Source organism: Haemorhous mexicanus, chromosome 2 (assembly GCF_027477595.1).
Source record: "Haemorhous mexicanus isolate bHaeMex1 chromosome 2, bHaeMex1.pri, whole genome shotgun sequence".
NCBI classification, from domain to species: domain Eukaryota; kingdom Metazoa; phylum Chordata; class Aves; order Passeriformes; family Fringillidae; genus Haemorhous; species Haemorhous mexicanus.
Window position 1 is genome coordinate 99,199,407 of NC_082342.1, and position 18,349 is coordinate 99,217,755.

The 18,349-nt window shown below is 35.2% G+C and overlaps 1 protein-coding gene across 2 annotated transcripts in view; it reads right to left on the reverse strand.

The window, feature by feature from the left end:
- PRKX (protein kinase cAMP-dependent X-linked catalytic subunit) overlaps positions 1-18,349 on the reverse strand; it is a 56,164-nt gene that overhangs the window by 5,787 nt on the left and 32,028 nt on the right. For both annotated transcript variants that reach the window (XM_059839711.1, XM_059839712.1), the window contains exons 4-7: positions 12,836-12,955; positions 6,986-7,081; positions 3,437-3,494; positions 1,298-1,375 (exon numbers count right to left, since the gene is read on the reverse strand). In XM_059839711.1, coding sequence (XP_059695694.1) covers positions 1,298-1,375; positions 3,437-3,494; positions 6,986-7,081; positions 12,836-12,955 — 352 coding nt within the window. The remainder of the gene's footprint in view (positions 1-1,297; positions 1,376-3,436; positions 3,495-6,985; positions 7,082-12,835; positions 12,956-18,349) is intronic.

Here is an 18,349-nt window from a genome sequence, read left to right on the forward strand (position 1 = left end):
CTAAAGTTTAATTAAGTACCACCTCATCTTCTACCATCATAAAGATTAAGAAACAAGTTTTGTATTAATAATAATCCGAATGCTACAGTGACTCTTTTTAGATTAATTTCTAAAATATAAATGCCACACAAAGGATGTTTGGACCTGAGATATTTGATTGTACATCTAACAATAATTTTTAATACTATTTGTTTTTTATTGCTTTGCTCGTCATGAACTTCAGGGTTTATATATTATTAAACAGGTCGTCATCTAGTTTGTGTTCTTTGCAGGTTTCAGTAAATATAATACCTAGAAAAATGTGACTTCATTACAATGAATATACATAAAAATATCAACTGGTTGCAGTAATGATTAAAAATAAAACAAACTTACACATTTAAAACATATTTTTCTTAAAGAGAAAAGTCATCTACAGCTTTGTATTAGATATTGTTTACAAGAATACATCAAGAACATTTTAATTTTTTTTTTTTTTTTTTTGCGAGTGCTCAAGGTCTCTACCTGGAATTTAAGTGCAAGAAACTAAAGCAAAGAAAAGAAAAACAAATGTTTGATTGGTACTTGATTGACTGCATGTGATAACTTGACCTCTGCTACAGAAAAACACTGCTGTAAGAAATTGTACAAGTTAGAACTCTGAGGAAGGAAAGAAAGAAGGCAGTTTTACTTCCAAAGGACTTTAAAAAGCATTTTGTACTGTTGATAGCTTTTGCAAACATCTGCCATCATACAATATTAGAATTCAGTGCTATAAAAAAGTCTGTTGGAATTACATTCATAAATCCTTCTCTTTCACCTTCCCTAGCCCTCCTACTCCCATGTGCTTCACATTTTATTAAATCATTTACCTGAATTGAACTCGGCACAAAAATTTAAAGCCCAGAGTAAAATACTTCCATACACATACGGACAAGGGAAAAAAACCCCAAAAACAAACTAACAAATTAGCAATCCCCTCCACGTCTCCAAATAAAAAACCACTTACAACAAGTAATCACTTAAAAAACCCTAAACCTGAAAACTAAATTCTGTATTAACAAATCATCTTCAGCAATTTAAAGCATGGATTTTTTTAGACAGTTCGTATATAGACAAAAATGCAAACAGACATTCATACAATTAACTCCACATTGCAAAAAGGCAAATATGCATTTAATTACTAAGTGTGCATATAGACATGTGGTTATACACACACAAACACACAGATGCAACAGCCAACAAACCTTCAACAGATCAGCTTAAATGAACAATGATTTCTCCTTGTGATGTCCTATACAGTATTTGCAGAATGTACCTTTAGTCTCCTTTGAGGTACAGCATCCCAGTCTATAGACCTGAACCATCGATGTCTCTTCACATCATCTGCTCCATTCTTTAGGGAAAGAAATCAAAATAACTATTTTTCAACCTACAAATATGCCAAACCATGTATTTCATTATAAGGACTGGGATATCAGGTCTATCCTTTTTTTCTTTCTTTCAGGTGATAATCATTAAAAGATTCTAAAGGATAAATTCATAGTATTAATTCTCCAGTAGATCCTGAGTTCCAGCAATAAAACCCAAGTAATTTTGATTTGGGGTTTCTTTAGGCTTTTTTTAGCATTCTTCTGACACAATGGAGATCAAACACAGGCTTTAAAGTACCCACAAAACCATACATTACAGTCCTATTTACTTTTGCTTTCACCAACATTTTAGAGAATGCCTTTTATTCAGATATACTTTCTAATTCTTGCACTATAAAAAAATAACTGAGGGTTGATGGTGCTTTAAATAAAAATGTCTGGGGAGCACTTTTTTTTTTAAATATTACAGACATTTAATGCTGACAGCAAGAGGTTCTCAGTACTGTTACGAAAGTAAATATATTAAAACATTTCTTTTCATTCTAGATATACAGCTAAAGGTGTATTTGCCTTGTAATGATTATTCTCTCTGGGGTTCCTGTTTTATTTACGTACATAAGAAACAAAAATGTCTCTTTTTTTCATGATTAAGCTTGTTTCAAGCACAGACTTGTTCCCTATGCATTAACCACTGGGGAAAAACAGCTGGTTCTCTGCCTCAGGCCTGATCAAAGCACAGCACTTAAGACCATAACATGCACAGCTCCACAAAACCAAGCACTATCACACATTTGGTTTTTTCAGATTTACATGGAGTGAAACTATCCAAGCTCATAGCCAATGAGGCATCAAGGAGAGCAGTATCACGTAGTTCCCCCAAAAGCAGATTTGACTGAATGTTTCACCAGAAAATGTTTTGTGGGATTTACATATTTTCAAAACAATTATGACCATGGAAAAGGATCAGACACAAGTCTGACCTAGTGCTCCCATCCCAAAATCTGCTCTTAATTAGAACTGTTTTTGATTTAAGAATTTTAGTCAATTGTAGGGAAAACCCCAAAACAAACCTAAGCAACCATGGACTAAAAACATGCCCAGAAACAACACAAAACCCAGACAAACACATATACCAAAGTCCATGTTTGAACAAGTCAAGATTTGCTTTTGTTCTTGTTTACCTCAAAACTGTCCAAAGATATAAAAGTTTTCACTGGAAAATGAATTTAAAAATTTTCAGCTTAAGAAATCCTCCTGAAAAAGACTACAAAGGATTCTGAAGGATAAGAAAAAACATTATTTCCTGTTTTTTCTTACCAGTCTAACTTTGTGCCATAAAAAGGCTCCAAAAGAAAACACTGGACAGTTGGTTAAAGCATTTTTATTTATATTAATATGTTAAGAAAACCCTGGATAATTGTGCACCTTTTACCATCTTCACCTATGTTTACCATTCAATGTGCTTTGGGCCAAAAAAGCAAACCTCTAACATCCCTTCCCCAGAGAAAAATTTTAGATGCCTCCAAAGAGAAAGATTATACAAGCTAATTTCAGTATCTATTGTCTTCATAAATTTGTTTGGATCAGGTAAATAATTCTTCCTGGTGGAAGAGTATTTGACTGTGCTTAATCACTCCCACCAAGACCATGACCAGGTATCACAGAATTACAACAATCCTTATACTTTTAAAACAATTTTTAAACTTCAAGTTTGATTAGTGGTCCTTTTGGGATTAACACTGCCACAGAAAAAGAACCAAATGAGCCAGCACACTGCACTGCAGGACTGCATACCATGTTTCTGGTCCAATCTAGGTTTCCACATTAATGAACAGGATGGTGGTGAGGAGAGAGGAAAACCACCATGAAGAGTAGTATTAATCCAAATAGGGGAATGATTTTCAGAAACACAGAAATACACAGGTTAAACTTCACATTTAGGATTGCATAACCTAAGTAATGTATGGGGAAATGTATGTGTTTCATGCTTATAAAGCCAAAAGCTCTATGAAGAACTGGTCTGTGTCTTTCCTACAGAATTCTTTCAACCTTGTGCTGTGTTACACTAAAGATTTTACACTGACCTTCATATTTCCTAGTCGTCTTGTTCTGTCAACCACAAGCAGCTTCTTAATAAGGTCTCTGAAGTAGAGAAAACATGTTCTCTGTTAAACAGAAGTAATTTATATTTGACTTTCAAGTGTTACAGAATATAGACATGCTTCCCTTTGACCATTCATTTCCTCATATTTTAGGACATTTAAGAGCAAGCAATAAAAAAGAATCTAACAGAATTCTTGCAGATTTCTTTTAAACTCTTCCAAGAAACACATGAAAAAAACTCTCTCTCCTCCCCTGCCCCTTTGCCAAGTAGCACCATTCTGTTCTTTGTATTTTTGCATTTTGCTTGGCATTCCAAATCTCGAAATGGGTCTCCAATCTGTTTGTCAGAACTCAACACTAATATACATTAAAAAAGCAGATAAAGATGAATCCTCATCTTCATGCTAAATATCCAGGGAAACCATGGAAGAGCTAGTCATCTGCTTAAAACTAGTAACAACTAAAATTTAACTGAAAACTAAAAGCCTCACAGGCTCATTGAATAGTTCCATATAAAAATAAATCAACATTTTAAAAGATTAAAAGAAGTTTAGAGACAGAAAACTCTTCCATATTAATAGCAAAGTACTTCAAATATTAAGCCCCAAACAACTAAACCAAAAGTATCATAATTTATGGAATTAGCTTGATTACTTATGAATTGAAAGAAAAATATTGCTTCATATTTCTATAAGCAGTTACATTTTATCTCAAAGATTATTTTGCTATTTGATTTTAGAAAGCTGGCATTCTGGACTAATTGCATGAAGTACCAATGACAAGAAAGAACCAAAGTTTAACCATCCTTATTTCTACAATCTTAAATATTCCTGAGAGATGACATACAGCATGAAATGATGGAGATTAAAGAGTATGGCTAGTTCAATTTTTTAACAATATCAAAGGTCAAAAAAAGTCAACTATTTACAGAAAAGAACACAAACACAACAATGACACCTGCCTCTCTCCCTCCCTACCTGTAATGTCTGTCTCCCAAAAATAGCATTGTGTCACCTATCCTTGAAATCACAAAAGTGTGTGCAGAAAGAATATATTAACTGAATATGCTAGACTGTTTAAAAAGCTGTTGCATTTGGCAGGAATATAATTCTAAAATTCAACAGGAAAAAAATTAAATTACCAGATCTATGAATAAAAAAATCCAAGTAGAAAGCAGTTTTGAAAACTCTTGTGATTATTTCAGACAATAAATGTTTAAATTAGATTAAATCATATGACCAACTCCTTTCACAGTCACCTTTGCAGAAATATCCCTTTCTACTTCACAAAAAAAGACCATTCATTATGGAAGAGGCTACAAGGAGGACTATAAGCACATTTAAAACAGAAGTAGGACTGAAAAGAAATCCAGAAACCCAAGGAGAGATTCACAGAGTTTATGGCCAAAGACATTTCCCAATTCCTAAAATACCAGAAAAAATTTCATGGATGATTCTTGGCTTGCTTCAAAAATTCATCATAAAACAGTTAAAGGATGAGTTTACTTGCTGATATAGTGTTGTTACTAAATATGGTACTTGCTGCTTTGGACCACTGAAATATCCATTGAATTGAAACAAATAATAGTTAGTTTAGTAGTTCTTTGTTATATTGGTTCTAAAAAATCATTTAAAAATTATGTTAAAATTAATTCAATAGATATGCTGGTGTATGTTTTTGAGAATCAAATTGTACATGAAGGTCTCTGCAGAGCAATAATCAGTAAAATGCTTTAACATTTAAAATTTCTTTTGTAGGTTTCCAAAACTGGCTTTGCAAAGAAAAGTTTAAAAAAGCAGTAAGGAAGAGTGACATTCATGCATCAGGAGGGAAAGCAGAAGTGGTACAAATTCAGAAAGTAAAGAGTACAGGAGGGTGATAGGTGAGTAAAAAAAGGTAGATGCCTGTAAGCTCAGGCAGCACATATCCCTAGGGAGAGAAGCATTCTCAGAGTTCAGAAAGAGAAACAGTTTTTCTGCCTCAGAACAGAGAGTTAAAACATTGTATAGCGCTAATACCTCACAGTCTGGATCTGATAGGACTCAAGACAGCCTACTTTCTGGTTGAAATACTGACTTATTGTAAGAAGAGAGAGAAAACAGATGGGTTAGAAGGTAAGAAGTAGACTGCCTTCATTGGACAAAATAATCTTGGCACTTGTTTTAAAAGCTAATGATGCAGAGATGTTCAAGGACTATCCAGTTCTGCATGTCGTGCTTTAAAAGAAGGAAGAGGGGCTGACACCCAAGACATTGTGTTCACAACTCACTGCAGAAAGCAAGTGAAGCCACAGAAGTAGTGTGGCCAGCAGGGAAGAACAGTGATTGAGCCCCTCTACTTGTAAGTGCTGACCACACTTCATGTTCCTGTGTCCAGTTCTGGGCCACTCACTTCAAGAAAGACATTGAGATGCTGGAGTGAGTCCAGAGAAGGGCAATGGAGCTGGTGAAGGATCTGGAGGGTAAGTCCTACAAGGAGCGGCTCAGGGAGCTGGGATTGTTTAGCCTGGATGAAAGGAGGCTCAGGGGCAACCTTATTAGTCTCTGTAACTGCTTGCACTATATTGGATGGGTTGTCAGTGATGATAATCTAATTTGAGGTGTTCCCCCTTCTGATCACAATATTATAGTTCAGTGCACAGAATACTACAAGAGATCATCAGTTTTCTGTCCAAGACCAATTGGATTAGGAAGACCAGACAATGAGAGTACACTAAACAGTGTGGAGCTAGTAAGAGGAAACTGCTACAAAGACACAAAAATATGAGACACTAGTCAGCCTAAGGGGAAGCAGACATGCTTCATTCAGTGCATCCAGTGATTCAGTGGAGGCTTAAAAAAAAAAAAAAACCCAAAAAAACCAAACTTTCTCAAATGATCAGTTTTGCTTGTATCTGTTTACCCAGTAGTGAAAGTAAGCAAGAAAAAATTATTTCAGTTATGGAATTTTTGAATAGGAAAAAAATTTATTTCATCTGCAATACACTTTTAACAATTGCTAAATACTGAGAATTAAACCCACATTACATGTGTATGTAATAGTCCATATCGAATTGGGCCTCTGCTATCACAAATTTAAGTTGACTTTACACTAGAACTTCTGAAGTACCAGAGTTCGCTCAAGTAATTATGCTGAGAGTAATTTAAGTGGTATGTATCTACAGACAGAAACAGTTTAGTGCTCTCTTCCTGCTCTCCTAATATTTGCTCAGATTATCTTCTCATATTTCTCCTCCTGACCTTCTTACAGGACATGCCAATGGGGTTTCCACAAGGTGGAAAAGCATTTAATAACCCATAATACACAGAAAAGACAGTCAGATATTATCTTACAACTGTATTGCCACCTTGAAGTCTACCAAAGATGTAAGTTTATTTGGACTGAAAGTGTAAATGTAATATAAAATATTTTCCAACATGATGTTTCAGAAAATCAGAACCTGAAATCAGGTCTTCTAAAAATATTTTTCAGAAACAGTGCTCAGGAGGTATTTAGAATAGAAAAGACAGTGTTGGGAGTCATGGACTTACTTTACATATAAATCCAAATGCCTCGGGAAATCTATTTTGCCAGCAAGAATCTTCTGATATATACCAAATGGATTGTCATCAAAAAATGGAGGAAACCTATTTTAATACAGAAAATTTTCAGATGTTAGAAAAAGAAGTTCTAAAAATTTTATAAGCAATATTATGTTATAGCAATTCCCCTCAGAAATAATTGATTATGTTGTTCTTTTTGGTAGGACGCCATCAATCAACTACTATCTTGAAGAATAATTTAAGACTGCCATTGTAAAACAGAAAACATTTTTGTATGCAACACACTGAATGCAGAATTAAAATTTAAATCTAACAACAGAATAGAAAAATAAAATTGCTACACAATTGCAGTAAAAATATAATTTACGAAAAAAAATTCAATGTTAAAAGTAAAAAATGCTTTGCTTTTATCTCTAAAACCCAGGGATATACTCTCCAAAAGAGCATTACCATTTTTGATCTTGTCCTGTAACTGCCGGCACACCCTTATTTACCAGTTTCTTTCTAAAGTGTTAAAGGACCTTCACATGAATACATTATCCAGTTCAGTTATTTGTTGTATATCTTGAATTAAAGTATATGTTTTGCTAGATAAGGTTTTTGAAACAGTCAGACTGCTCACAACTCTCCAAGTGCAGCTGCCTTTCTGTGTGGGACAGATAAAGTTTTCATTTCATAATTTTCCCCATGATGAATAGTAAATTAACGTGTAATTAAAATTCTACATTTATGTCTTCTAGGAAGTTCTTCATGAAGTTATCAGCTAACAGAGAGACAACTTCTTGTTGTACAGCTACAGTAAGAATTGAGTTTTCTACTGTGCTTCCTTTACTAGTACAGTACATCCCTGATGGCTGCAAGAGGCGCATCAGTACAGACAGTACAGGCAGCAGAGCCCAAGCGCTGACAGCTTTCTGAGTGTCACTCATGCTCTTAAAAGTTACCACAGGAAACCTTCTAAGGGAATGGAGTAACTCATTCTGTAATCTCAGTCCTGCTCTGCCCTCCATAATATGACCAAAACAGCCCTCTTACTATGCTTCCACCTCAAAATCCCCACAGAATTTAAAAAACCTGCAGCTTTTAAGTGTTGACCATATTGAAAGCATCCAACCACTATTACAGTTTAATTAACATATTTTCATATCTCCCTAACATAATTACTTTCTCAGAGGACCTAACTGTGTGCATACATACAAAAATACAGTGCTTGTGGCTTTGCAAATCACTGATAGCACAAAAACAAGGATGAAAACAAAATTTCTTCACTTCAGCCTCTTTTTTTTACTTTATAGTAGTCAAACTAGCTTATTCTTCAACAAGTAATATACATTATTTCCACTATATTTTCAGAAGTATTGATTTATTTATTATTCAGCTGATGATCAAGTGGATTAGCGCTCCCTTTGAAATACTGTAAATTATTCAAATTCCATCAGAATAATTAAAGGTGTTTGTAGGCTTATGGTAAAAAAAACATAATAATTCAAAGCACTGAAAAGCATGACTAAACTATCTGGTTAGGGAAAGACTACAGGACATTTTTTGTTGGTGTTCAGAAAGTTAGAGTACTTTCTTCATGAAAAACAATTTCCCAGCCAACTGGAAAGTGGAAGAATCTCAGGAATAATACTTGTGCTATTAAAAATTTCTGCTTTGACACTAAAGAACGAGATAAACATGATTGCTATTTAATATGCACAAGTTTTTCCCACACAAGAAAGACTATCATATAGTGGTTTTTTTTTCGTCAAGCGACATAAATATCATTCACATTCTCCACAGCAAGTTGACAAATTTTCTACTTATTACCTATTAGAATCCATAAATGTATAAAGTAATTAAAATGATATTTTTAAACTATGTATTAAAAAGCTACCAGCTGCAGTAAGCAGATTACTGTACATTACTGAGATGTGAAATCAAGAAGAATAGAAGTACATATAATTTTTTTTCATATTTACATTGCATTGTTTTAATTTGCTTTCCCACACTGACAATCCAAAATTACTACGTCTAGAGTTCTTGTGAAAAATTAAAAATCACTGTTGGCTGTATAGTAATTTGATGGCAATTAAAGTGCATTTGAACTCTATGCAAAATGACAACAGCTTTAAAAGATTGCAGAGTTTTCTCATGGACAAACCAAGTAACTTGATTTGAAGGCTTTTTGTAAATGTCAGTCTTCAACACCGCACAGATTTCAGACAAAACAACACAAGTATTGTGCTGGAAGCTACCTAATAAATCAACAAAAATCCCCTCGAGTTTCAGACTTTCTTCACACCACAACACAAATACAAACAGCTGCCTTTTCACCAACTGAAAAGAAGCTACAAAATATCATCTCTGTAAACGGGAGAACAGCTGCAAACCATTCCTTTTGCTAACTGAAGCATAACAATGGCATGGACATAAGTTTCCAAGACAGTCTGAAGAACAGAAGTTGTAAAACCTCAAGGGAAAACACACAGGTCTGAGAATATGAAACTACAGACAGGAACTATTAACCTACCTAAAATGCCAGACCCGCACATTACATATAACAACCAAAGCAAAAATAAAAACCACAAATCCCATATTAATACACAAAATTCATGTTAGCTGCATATCTGATAACAGTACATTACAACCTAAATTATCTAATGTTAAATAACAAGTGTATTTTTCTTTGCATTAAATTGCAACAGAACTCATTTACTCAAAATAAATAGATGTTTTTGCCTATACAGTTTGTTTAGCTTGTTTAGATTAACTCAATGAATTTGGTATTATTCATCTGTTAAATTTTCTTCTCACCTTTGCTTCTCCCTGTTCCTTCCCCTTTCTATATCTTGCTATGTTAAACCTAAACAGGACCTTGCCTTAAACCTAGTTTGTGCAGAAGAAGAATTCGATGGGCCTCTGGAGATTAAGTTAGGGAAATAAGACACTGTGAAACAGGAAGGTGTGGGTTTGTTTGTTTGTTTTTAGAGAGGCCATTTCCTTACACACACACCTAACAATTCTTTTCAATTGCTTTTGGGTTTCAGAAAGACTAACTTCAGGAAATAACTATCAAATGTCTTACATTAATTTACTTGCAGACAACAACTTGGTCTTGAAGTCAGGTTTTGTTCACCTTCAAAATATTTTCAGATTTCTTATATCTTCTTTGAATTTCGAATGATAAAGTTAACTAGGACTGCTGCTGTAATAAAAGCCTTGATAGTAAATATCTAGCCAGATCTTGAGCTGGTGAGGAAAAGTTCTTCAAAACACTATTGCCAAGAACAGCAAAAAGTTGATAAAATGCTAAAAGCATTCATTCATTGTGACAACCTTCCCATCTAAAGGAAACACCTACAAGCCATAATCCCTGTCCTCCTTTAATCCCCTAAAAAAAAAAATCCTAAGAAAGTAGTATACTCCCATCTTAAACAGGCCCAAATCAAACAAAAAAACCCCCCAAAAAACAAGCCTCAAAACACAAATATCCCAAACAAACAAGCTTGTATGGAGTCCCTATTCCAGCTTTGGAAAATGACTGAATGCTGCTGTGTTTAATTTTTTAATGTTGGATACAGTCCCTATCCAAAGCAGCACTCAATCACTATGAAGAGCATGTCTATACAAGTACTGCAGTAAAAAAAACCTTAGCAAATCACACACAGCAGACAGCTGCTCTGTCAATCAGCCTATATAAAACCTCACTTGACTTTCAGGACAGTGTAAGCTATCTCTATTGGTTAAAAGCCCCTAAAAGCCAAAGTGTTCATATTAAGCCAACATCCTCCCATCCCCCCCACTCTGAAATCCAGGTCTCATCCTTTGAGCCAGACAGTGTCATGACACAGAAGATCCTACATAGAAACAACAGCAGCTGCTCCCTTTTTTAATGAACAATATATACCAGTCATGTTTCAGCAGAATATACAGAAGTCATACTTCAGCAGCCTGCGGTCTTGAGGTCTCAATGACTCCAAATATCTTGCTTGATTGCCACCTGTAGTCAGTATGTTAACTTTGCAAACCACATTTCCATTAGTGGTCTAGCGGAGAGAATCCTCCCAACATCTCTGTAAGGCATGCATATTAATAAGATCCAATATCCATTCAACACTGAGACCACACAGACCTAACAGAGAGTGGTCCCACTGAAACCCATGGCAGGAAGGTAAATCACAGCTGGGTGACTGCAGCACCAGCGCTCATATTACAGCCCAGACACTTTTATCTAGTCTTCCTGCTGTCTAAGACTAAGATTAGTGGCAACAAGCTTGCTGAGAATCTCTTTTTTCTCTCTGAGAAGGACTCTTTGGACCAACTTGGGCTGCTCACCTTACCAGAAAAAATGGAAAAAAGGTGAAGTCTGGTCTCTGTACAAATCAGCCTACATAAATAACAACTTCATATTGGATCAGTCAGCCAAGCCTGCTTGGGTCAGCCAGCAACTATCTTTATTGCTTTTCTGTCTACAAATTACCACGAGATTCAAAGTCAATGCATTTGCAAGCTTTAGGGACACTAAGAAAGCAAGCAGTGGGTAGCAATACTGTGCTCGGTAAAGTTGTGCTGCTTTTGAGTGAACTTCACAGCACTACCCGCAATGGATTCAGAGCTCTGTAAGTGACTACCCATTCATCAGGGGAGCTACTTGCTCACGCAAACTTACAAGGTCGTCCAAACAAAGTCACTTTGAAATTACAGAAATGCACAGAGAAAAGGATTAATAAATCCAAAAGCAAGGACACTGCTTTGATCATTCTACAAGACTGCAGATTTATAAGGAAAGGCCACAGAGGACACCTGATGCACCCGGGGACCAAGAAGGTGTAGAGTGCACTGAGCCAGGTACCAGGCAAAAGGTATGAAACTATGAAGAAGGTAGAACTATGAAATCAAACTGACGAAATATACTATGTTTCTTCAGAAGCTATGAAAGCCTTGCTTTCATCTGCATTTGTCCGATAGCACCCACCACACAAACCTTTTTTCAAGTACCCTCCACCAACACAGCCAAGACAAAAAAAAGGAAAAGGAAAACCATACAGATCCCTTGTGTAGCACACAAGCACAACTTCACATTCTACCTAAATCAGTTATTTATTTTACTAAAAAAAAAAAAAAATTGAAATCAGAGCAAATTGAGACAACTACTTTTATCTAACTAATACTAACAAGTAATGAACAGTTAATTATATTAATGCCAGAAACCGTTTCTTCAGTTTGAATTTGTATCTTCTGAAAATACTGCTTTATCAGAAAAAATCCAAAACAGCAAAAGCAGCATTTGAGCAAACTGATTTCAAACAGACCTTTAGAGCTTTTCACTGTTCTTCTTCCTCTGGTTTAAAGAAAACCAGTGCTCAGTTGTAATACAAATTGTATTAACAAAAGTCCTCTTACTTGCCACTGTGCATTTTTATAGACTAAAGCTCCCACTGCAACTAGGATTTCCCTATGCTGGAAATAATTTACAGAAGTAGTCCTGTTCTTTACCCTTTAAAAGTAAAGGACCTCGTGAATAAAAATCTCAACTTCAGCAAAACCTGAATTTCCAAAACACACAAGGAAAAGAGAAGCTGTTAAAGTTAAAAAAAAAAAAAAAAAACAAACTAAAAAACCCAAACCACACAGAAAACACAAACCCAAACCAAAAAAACCAAAATCAACAAACTCAAAGCCCTAAAACATTCCCACAACAAGTGATATATGTTGTTTTGTAAAGCTTACCAATTCCTTTCTTCAAAGGCATAAATTAAACCAGTAAATCAATAAGAAATTTAGCCCAAATATTGCAAACAGAACTAATTCTGTATTACATAATATTGCTGTGATATAGTAATTAACACTTACCCTGACAACATCTCAAATATAAGAATTCCTAGGGCCCACCAATCCACAGCTCTTCCATGGCCTTTACTTTGTATAACTTCTGGTGCAAGGTACTCAGGAGTGCCACAGAGAGTCCACGTTCTGGTTGTAAAAGAAGGAAAAAAAACCACAAAAACAACAAAAGCAGATCAATGTGGAACTGAAATAACAGTAATAGGAAAAACCAAACACACACATAAGAACTACCCAACATATACCTATGTATTTACTGTACAAAGAAACAGAGAAATAAGAAAGCCCTCTACGAGATCTAAACAGACTGCTTTGACGAGGTTCTCCAATTCTCCTGGAACAGAGATATATGCAAATTAAGAAACTTCCTCTCTCAGAAAATACATGTGCCCTGAGTTTCCCAGCAGGTGCTGTGATACTCTACCCATTAGACTATACATTGTTTTGAATTATTAACATTGTTTTTCATGGACTACTTCTAACCAGCCCAGCAGAAGATAAGCTTAATGGCCTTTTCCATCAAAACAAAGTTTCATGTATGAAAAAAAAAAAAAGGGAAGAAGGGAATTTTTAAAGCAGTAGTAGTTTAAAGCAGTAAATAATACCACATACATAAATATTTGTTTTACAATCTAAGTAAAGTTTTTCAAATAGTATTGAAATCTAACCTGTCATCACTTCCACAATATTCATTAAAAGGGAAACATTTTGCATTTTTCGTTATTTAAAATATTTAAACAGTGTAGTTAAGCATGCATGAGATAAGTAGGCAATACTTTTTGTGATCTATTTTAAAGTAATTTTTAGTCATAGCTTTCTATGGTAAGGTCAGAATAAAACTGTTATGCTGCTAACTAACTGAAGCTCAAGTTCTATAAAGACAAGAAACAAACCTAGGCTAAGCAGTTATGTTTAAAAAGACCAAATTACATTTGAAAAGAATATTCTGAAAAAATTTCTTCCAGAAATGTGAACTTTTCTTTGTAAAAATGCCCAAGTAGAATTTACCTGGCTTCACACCCTTGACTTAGGTTTAAATATACACTTGAGAAAAAAACGTGCTCTCATTTTGAATAAACTACCCTGCCCCAGCAGCAAGTCAGAAGATGAAATTCTGAAAATGTGCTCACCAATTCAAGAGAAATTGAAAACCCAGCACAGAATAAGAAAGAAAACTGTATCATATTTTAAAAGGAGCTCTAGTAAAAATATGACAAAGAATATAACCACAAATGGTCACTGCACATGATATCTAACTTGCACCAAAAAAACCTGAGTGTTTGTGAGAGGAAGAACTTTCTCCAATCAAACTAGTAACCCACTCCTGAACAAATGCATCAAGAAGAACAACAATCACCTTCAGAAGTAATACTAATTTAGCTTCTTTTTTTCTGAGAATGCAGGGAAGATGATTGTTCCACCCTACTCTGTGCTGATGTGGCCTCACCTTGAGCCTTGTGTGCAGTTTTGGGCATTGCAATGTAAAAAAGACATTAAGCTACTAGAGTGTCCTAAGGAGGGCAATGAAGATGGTGAAGGGTCTGGAGGAGAAGCCTTATGAGGAGGGGCTGAGGGCACTTGGTCTGTTCAGACTAGAAAAGAAGGGAGACCTCATTGTGGTCTTCAACATCCACAAAGGGAAGCAGAGCACTGATCTCTTCACTCTTGTGACCAGTGAGAGGACTCAAAGAAACATAATGAAGGCGAGTCAAGGGAGGTTTAGGTTGGATATCAGGAAAAGGTTCTTCACCCAGAGGGTGGTTGAGCACTGGAACAGGCTCTCCAAGGAAGTGATCACAGCACCAAGCCTAAGAAAGTCCAAAAAGCGATTGGAAAACGCTCTCAGGCACATGGTGTGACTCCTGGGGTTGTCCTGGGCCGGGCAAGGCCAGAAGTTGGATTTGAAGATTCTGATAGGTCCCTTCCAACCCAGCATATTCTATGACTCCTTGCAATATTTTAAAGGGAGCTTTTGGGTTTTTTGGTTTGGTTTTTTTTTTTTTTTTTGGTTGGTTGGTTTTTTTTGAGCCTTGAACATTTGATTCATAAAAATAAAATAAAGGAAGGGAAGCTGTATAGTTAGTTAAAGCTTTAGATGAAGAATTACAACTTGAATTTCTTAAAGCTTCAGTTTACTATGGCAAAAGCCAAATTATCCAGCTAAACTGTCAGAAGCATTAGGCACGCCTTGTATCCAATGTACTTCAAGGTTCCTGAAACTACATTTGTAAGTGTAAAGAATACATTTTTATTTTTATCATGAATTTACCTAAAAAATATAAACTCTTTTCCAAATCAAGCATACTGAATTTTTACATACAGTGCTGCTTTACACTACTGCCATCTAGCAGCTACCTAGATCAGGACTATGGAAATAAGACTAACAGCAAAGCTCTGTCATCTTTTAAAACAAAGTACTTTTCCCTCTCCCAGATTTAAAAAGCTGTATTTGTCATGTGACTTAATCACACTGATTTAGGCAGCTATGCAAATGAAGCAGCTGACAGTTTTACTGTGTTTTTATTCAAGCAAGAGGAAAACTGAATGTAACTTGCCAATGCATTTTGAAGTTTCCTAGCTGCACTAGGAAATAAAACTTATTATCACCACATTAACTAATTCCTTAATTTCAATCAAGAAATGTATGTTTACTAACTACACAAAAACTTGGAACTCCTGTTCTTTTTTATGATATGCATTTGTGCTGTAAGATCACAGCTTGTGTTTCCTCTTTTGTGGGGCATGAAACAGACTACTTAGTATTTTGGAAAACACACCAAGTAGATGCTACAAAAAGATAATATTTAAAATTATTTTTTATCATTACTATTTTATGGCTACTCCATATTTATCTGAAATTCCAGATAACTTATTTGAAAATAAATTACAATGAAAAAAGGTAAGAATAGACTGTTCCCCTCAAACTGCTACAAAATATTCACTCTTCTGAATTTCAAGATAAAAGCTGAAATACAAGAAAGTGCTAATTGATAAGCTTGAATATGTAATTTTCAGACATGAAATAGAGCATCTACTCTGGTTAAAAAGGTAAGCTACAAAATAATTTCATGAAACTATTGAAGAGTACTGTGTGAAGAAGTTCAGTCTCGATGGTTAATGTGTTTCCGCATTCTACACCATTCAGCATCCATCTCTGTGTACTTGACAAGCTTTCTGCATATGAGCCAGATTTGTTTAGGTATTCTGGCAGTTTCTCCATAATTATATTTAACAAAGATTGTTTTGCATGTAGCCAACAAAAATTTGTTCTGCAAGACATCCTTGCTTACTTCTACAGTGACAAAAGGAACACTTTACAAACCAGACTTACTGTGTCTTACACAGTCTCTCTTCATTCCACTGTGCAGAACAGTCCTGAGGTACATCCAAGCCTATGCAACAATGCAGAACTATTCCAAATATGTTTAAGATTAATCACTTCTCAAGTTTCTAGAAAGACTCACAGGTAATTTTTTTTTTTAGGAATGCAAACTGAATAAACTAAAATTAGCAGTGAATAACATTCTGGGGAAGAAAAAAAAGATCACTCAAGTCTTAATTTTACATATAACATTTACAGCTTTCTGAGTGAAATCTGTCCATAAAAAACCCCATAAAATTCCATGCAGATTAGTTTTGTTTCTCTGAAAGAACATGGGAGATAAACGCCAACTCCCCAAAAAATCCCAAAAACCCCAAACACCCAAAAAAACCCAACCAACCGAAAACCACACAAAAAAGGAAATTAGTACAGAAAAAAAATTTCAATAAAAATACTATACCCAAGAAGTGGTATAAGCATTTCAGAAAGAGAAAGGTCTGCCAATGCAACAGTTGTAAAGTTCAAAGGAAGCCCTTTTTACAGCCTTCAGGTAACAGTAATTTATAAAAACCCCCTCCCCAACTTTCTTCTTGACATTGCCCTTTTTTAGAAGTAGTGGCACATCTATTTTATATGAATGTACTTACAAGAAACTGAAAAGGTTATTAAGTCTTCAGTTAAGCAACATCAAGGTGGAAAAGAGAAGAAATAAACAGCAGCTGAGGCAAAGACACACTGTTTTGGAGAAAAATTTAGAATTTTTAAACGTACACTATGAGTGAAAAGGGAGGAACAAGGATAAACAGAAGGACATACCAACAAGGAACAGAAGGAGCAAAGAAAACCTTCTCTCTTTCCTCTGTCTCTAAAAAGAAAATTTAAGAGTCCAGCCCTTCAGAAATTGTACTAACAAGAAGGTACAGGTGCAGGCTGCTTTCCACATGGGAACATAAGCTTTGAGCCAGACACTCTTTCTGAAGAGCAGCTTAACTGTAGAGGGACATGGTGAATATTTCATCCCCTCACACACGGCAGTGGGAAGAAAGGAAAATGTCTACAGAAAAACTTCATTTAGTCAGCTACAGAATCATTCAGTGAAGTATTATGTATCTGGAATGTGGGATTATCCAAAGTCTTCTGCAGACCATGTTTTCATTTATGTGTTATGTCTTCTTTATAGGGATGTCTCTGCTAATCCTGAGAGCAGGTTACCTCACAATGTTTGAAGAGCATAAATACTTCATGTCTTCTTTATGCCATTCATGTGTGCTGTGCATATATTCACAACTATACACTCACTGACACCCATACACATAAGATGCATGTGTACAGACATTTGCCATGCATAAAAATGATAATATTTCCTATAAATTTTGATCAAATAGGCTATGCCATAAACAAAAGCACCTACTGGAGTGCACTAGTGAATAAAGGGCTGATAACTGTGTATTTTTACAGAGACAAAAACCAAAATTGTGAAGATGACTTCAGCTAGTGGGGAGAACAGTATGTAGTTTCAAAACAAAAAAAAAACCAAACCAGTAACACAAAAGACTAAACCAGATTTGCATAGGTGCAACCTGTGCAATCTTTGCCACCTGTGCTCTAATTGATAATGTTTTTGCTCATTTCAATTTTATGTTCTGCATTTATGTTACCTGTTGTACATTTGAAGGAAAATCAACTGTGAATATAAAACTACTATAATCCTGTATGATTCAACACAAACTGATCAACTCCACTGCCCCCCAGGCAATATGGAAAATACAAACCCAATTAAAACCAGTAGTGGTAACTAAGTTCGATATCCTAAAATATATTTGAACAAATTTACTCTTAGAGATTCATCTACCAGGTTGAAAAATATACTCTGATATGAACTATCACCTTATTTAATGAAGGGTTACTTCTCTTGTGCTTTAAACCCACAGAAACACAAAACAAGAACTACCACTAAGTGGCAGTATTTACATACAAGTAGTAAGTCAAGTACTTGCAAGTCATAAGTACTTGTATGAAAATGTCTTACAAAGACATTGTACTACTTTCTTACATGGAAGTATGCTAGCTCTTCTTGCAAAAAGGTTTTTTTGCTTTAAAAACAAAGTATTAAAATGACAGCCCAGCAGTTACAGGCCTTTTTGCTTGCCCAGTGAAACCTGAATTCATATACTCATAATAAAATTCTATGGTTTTAAAAC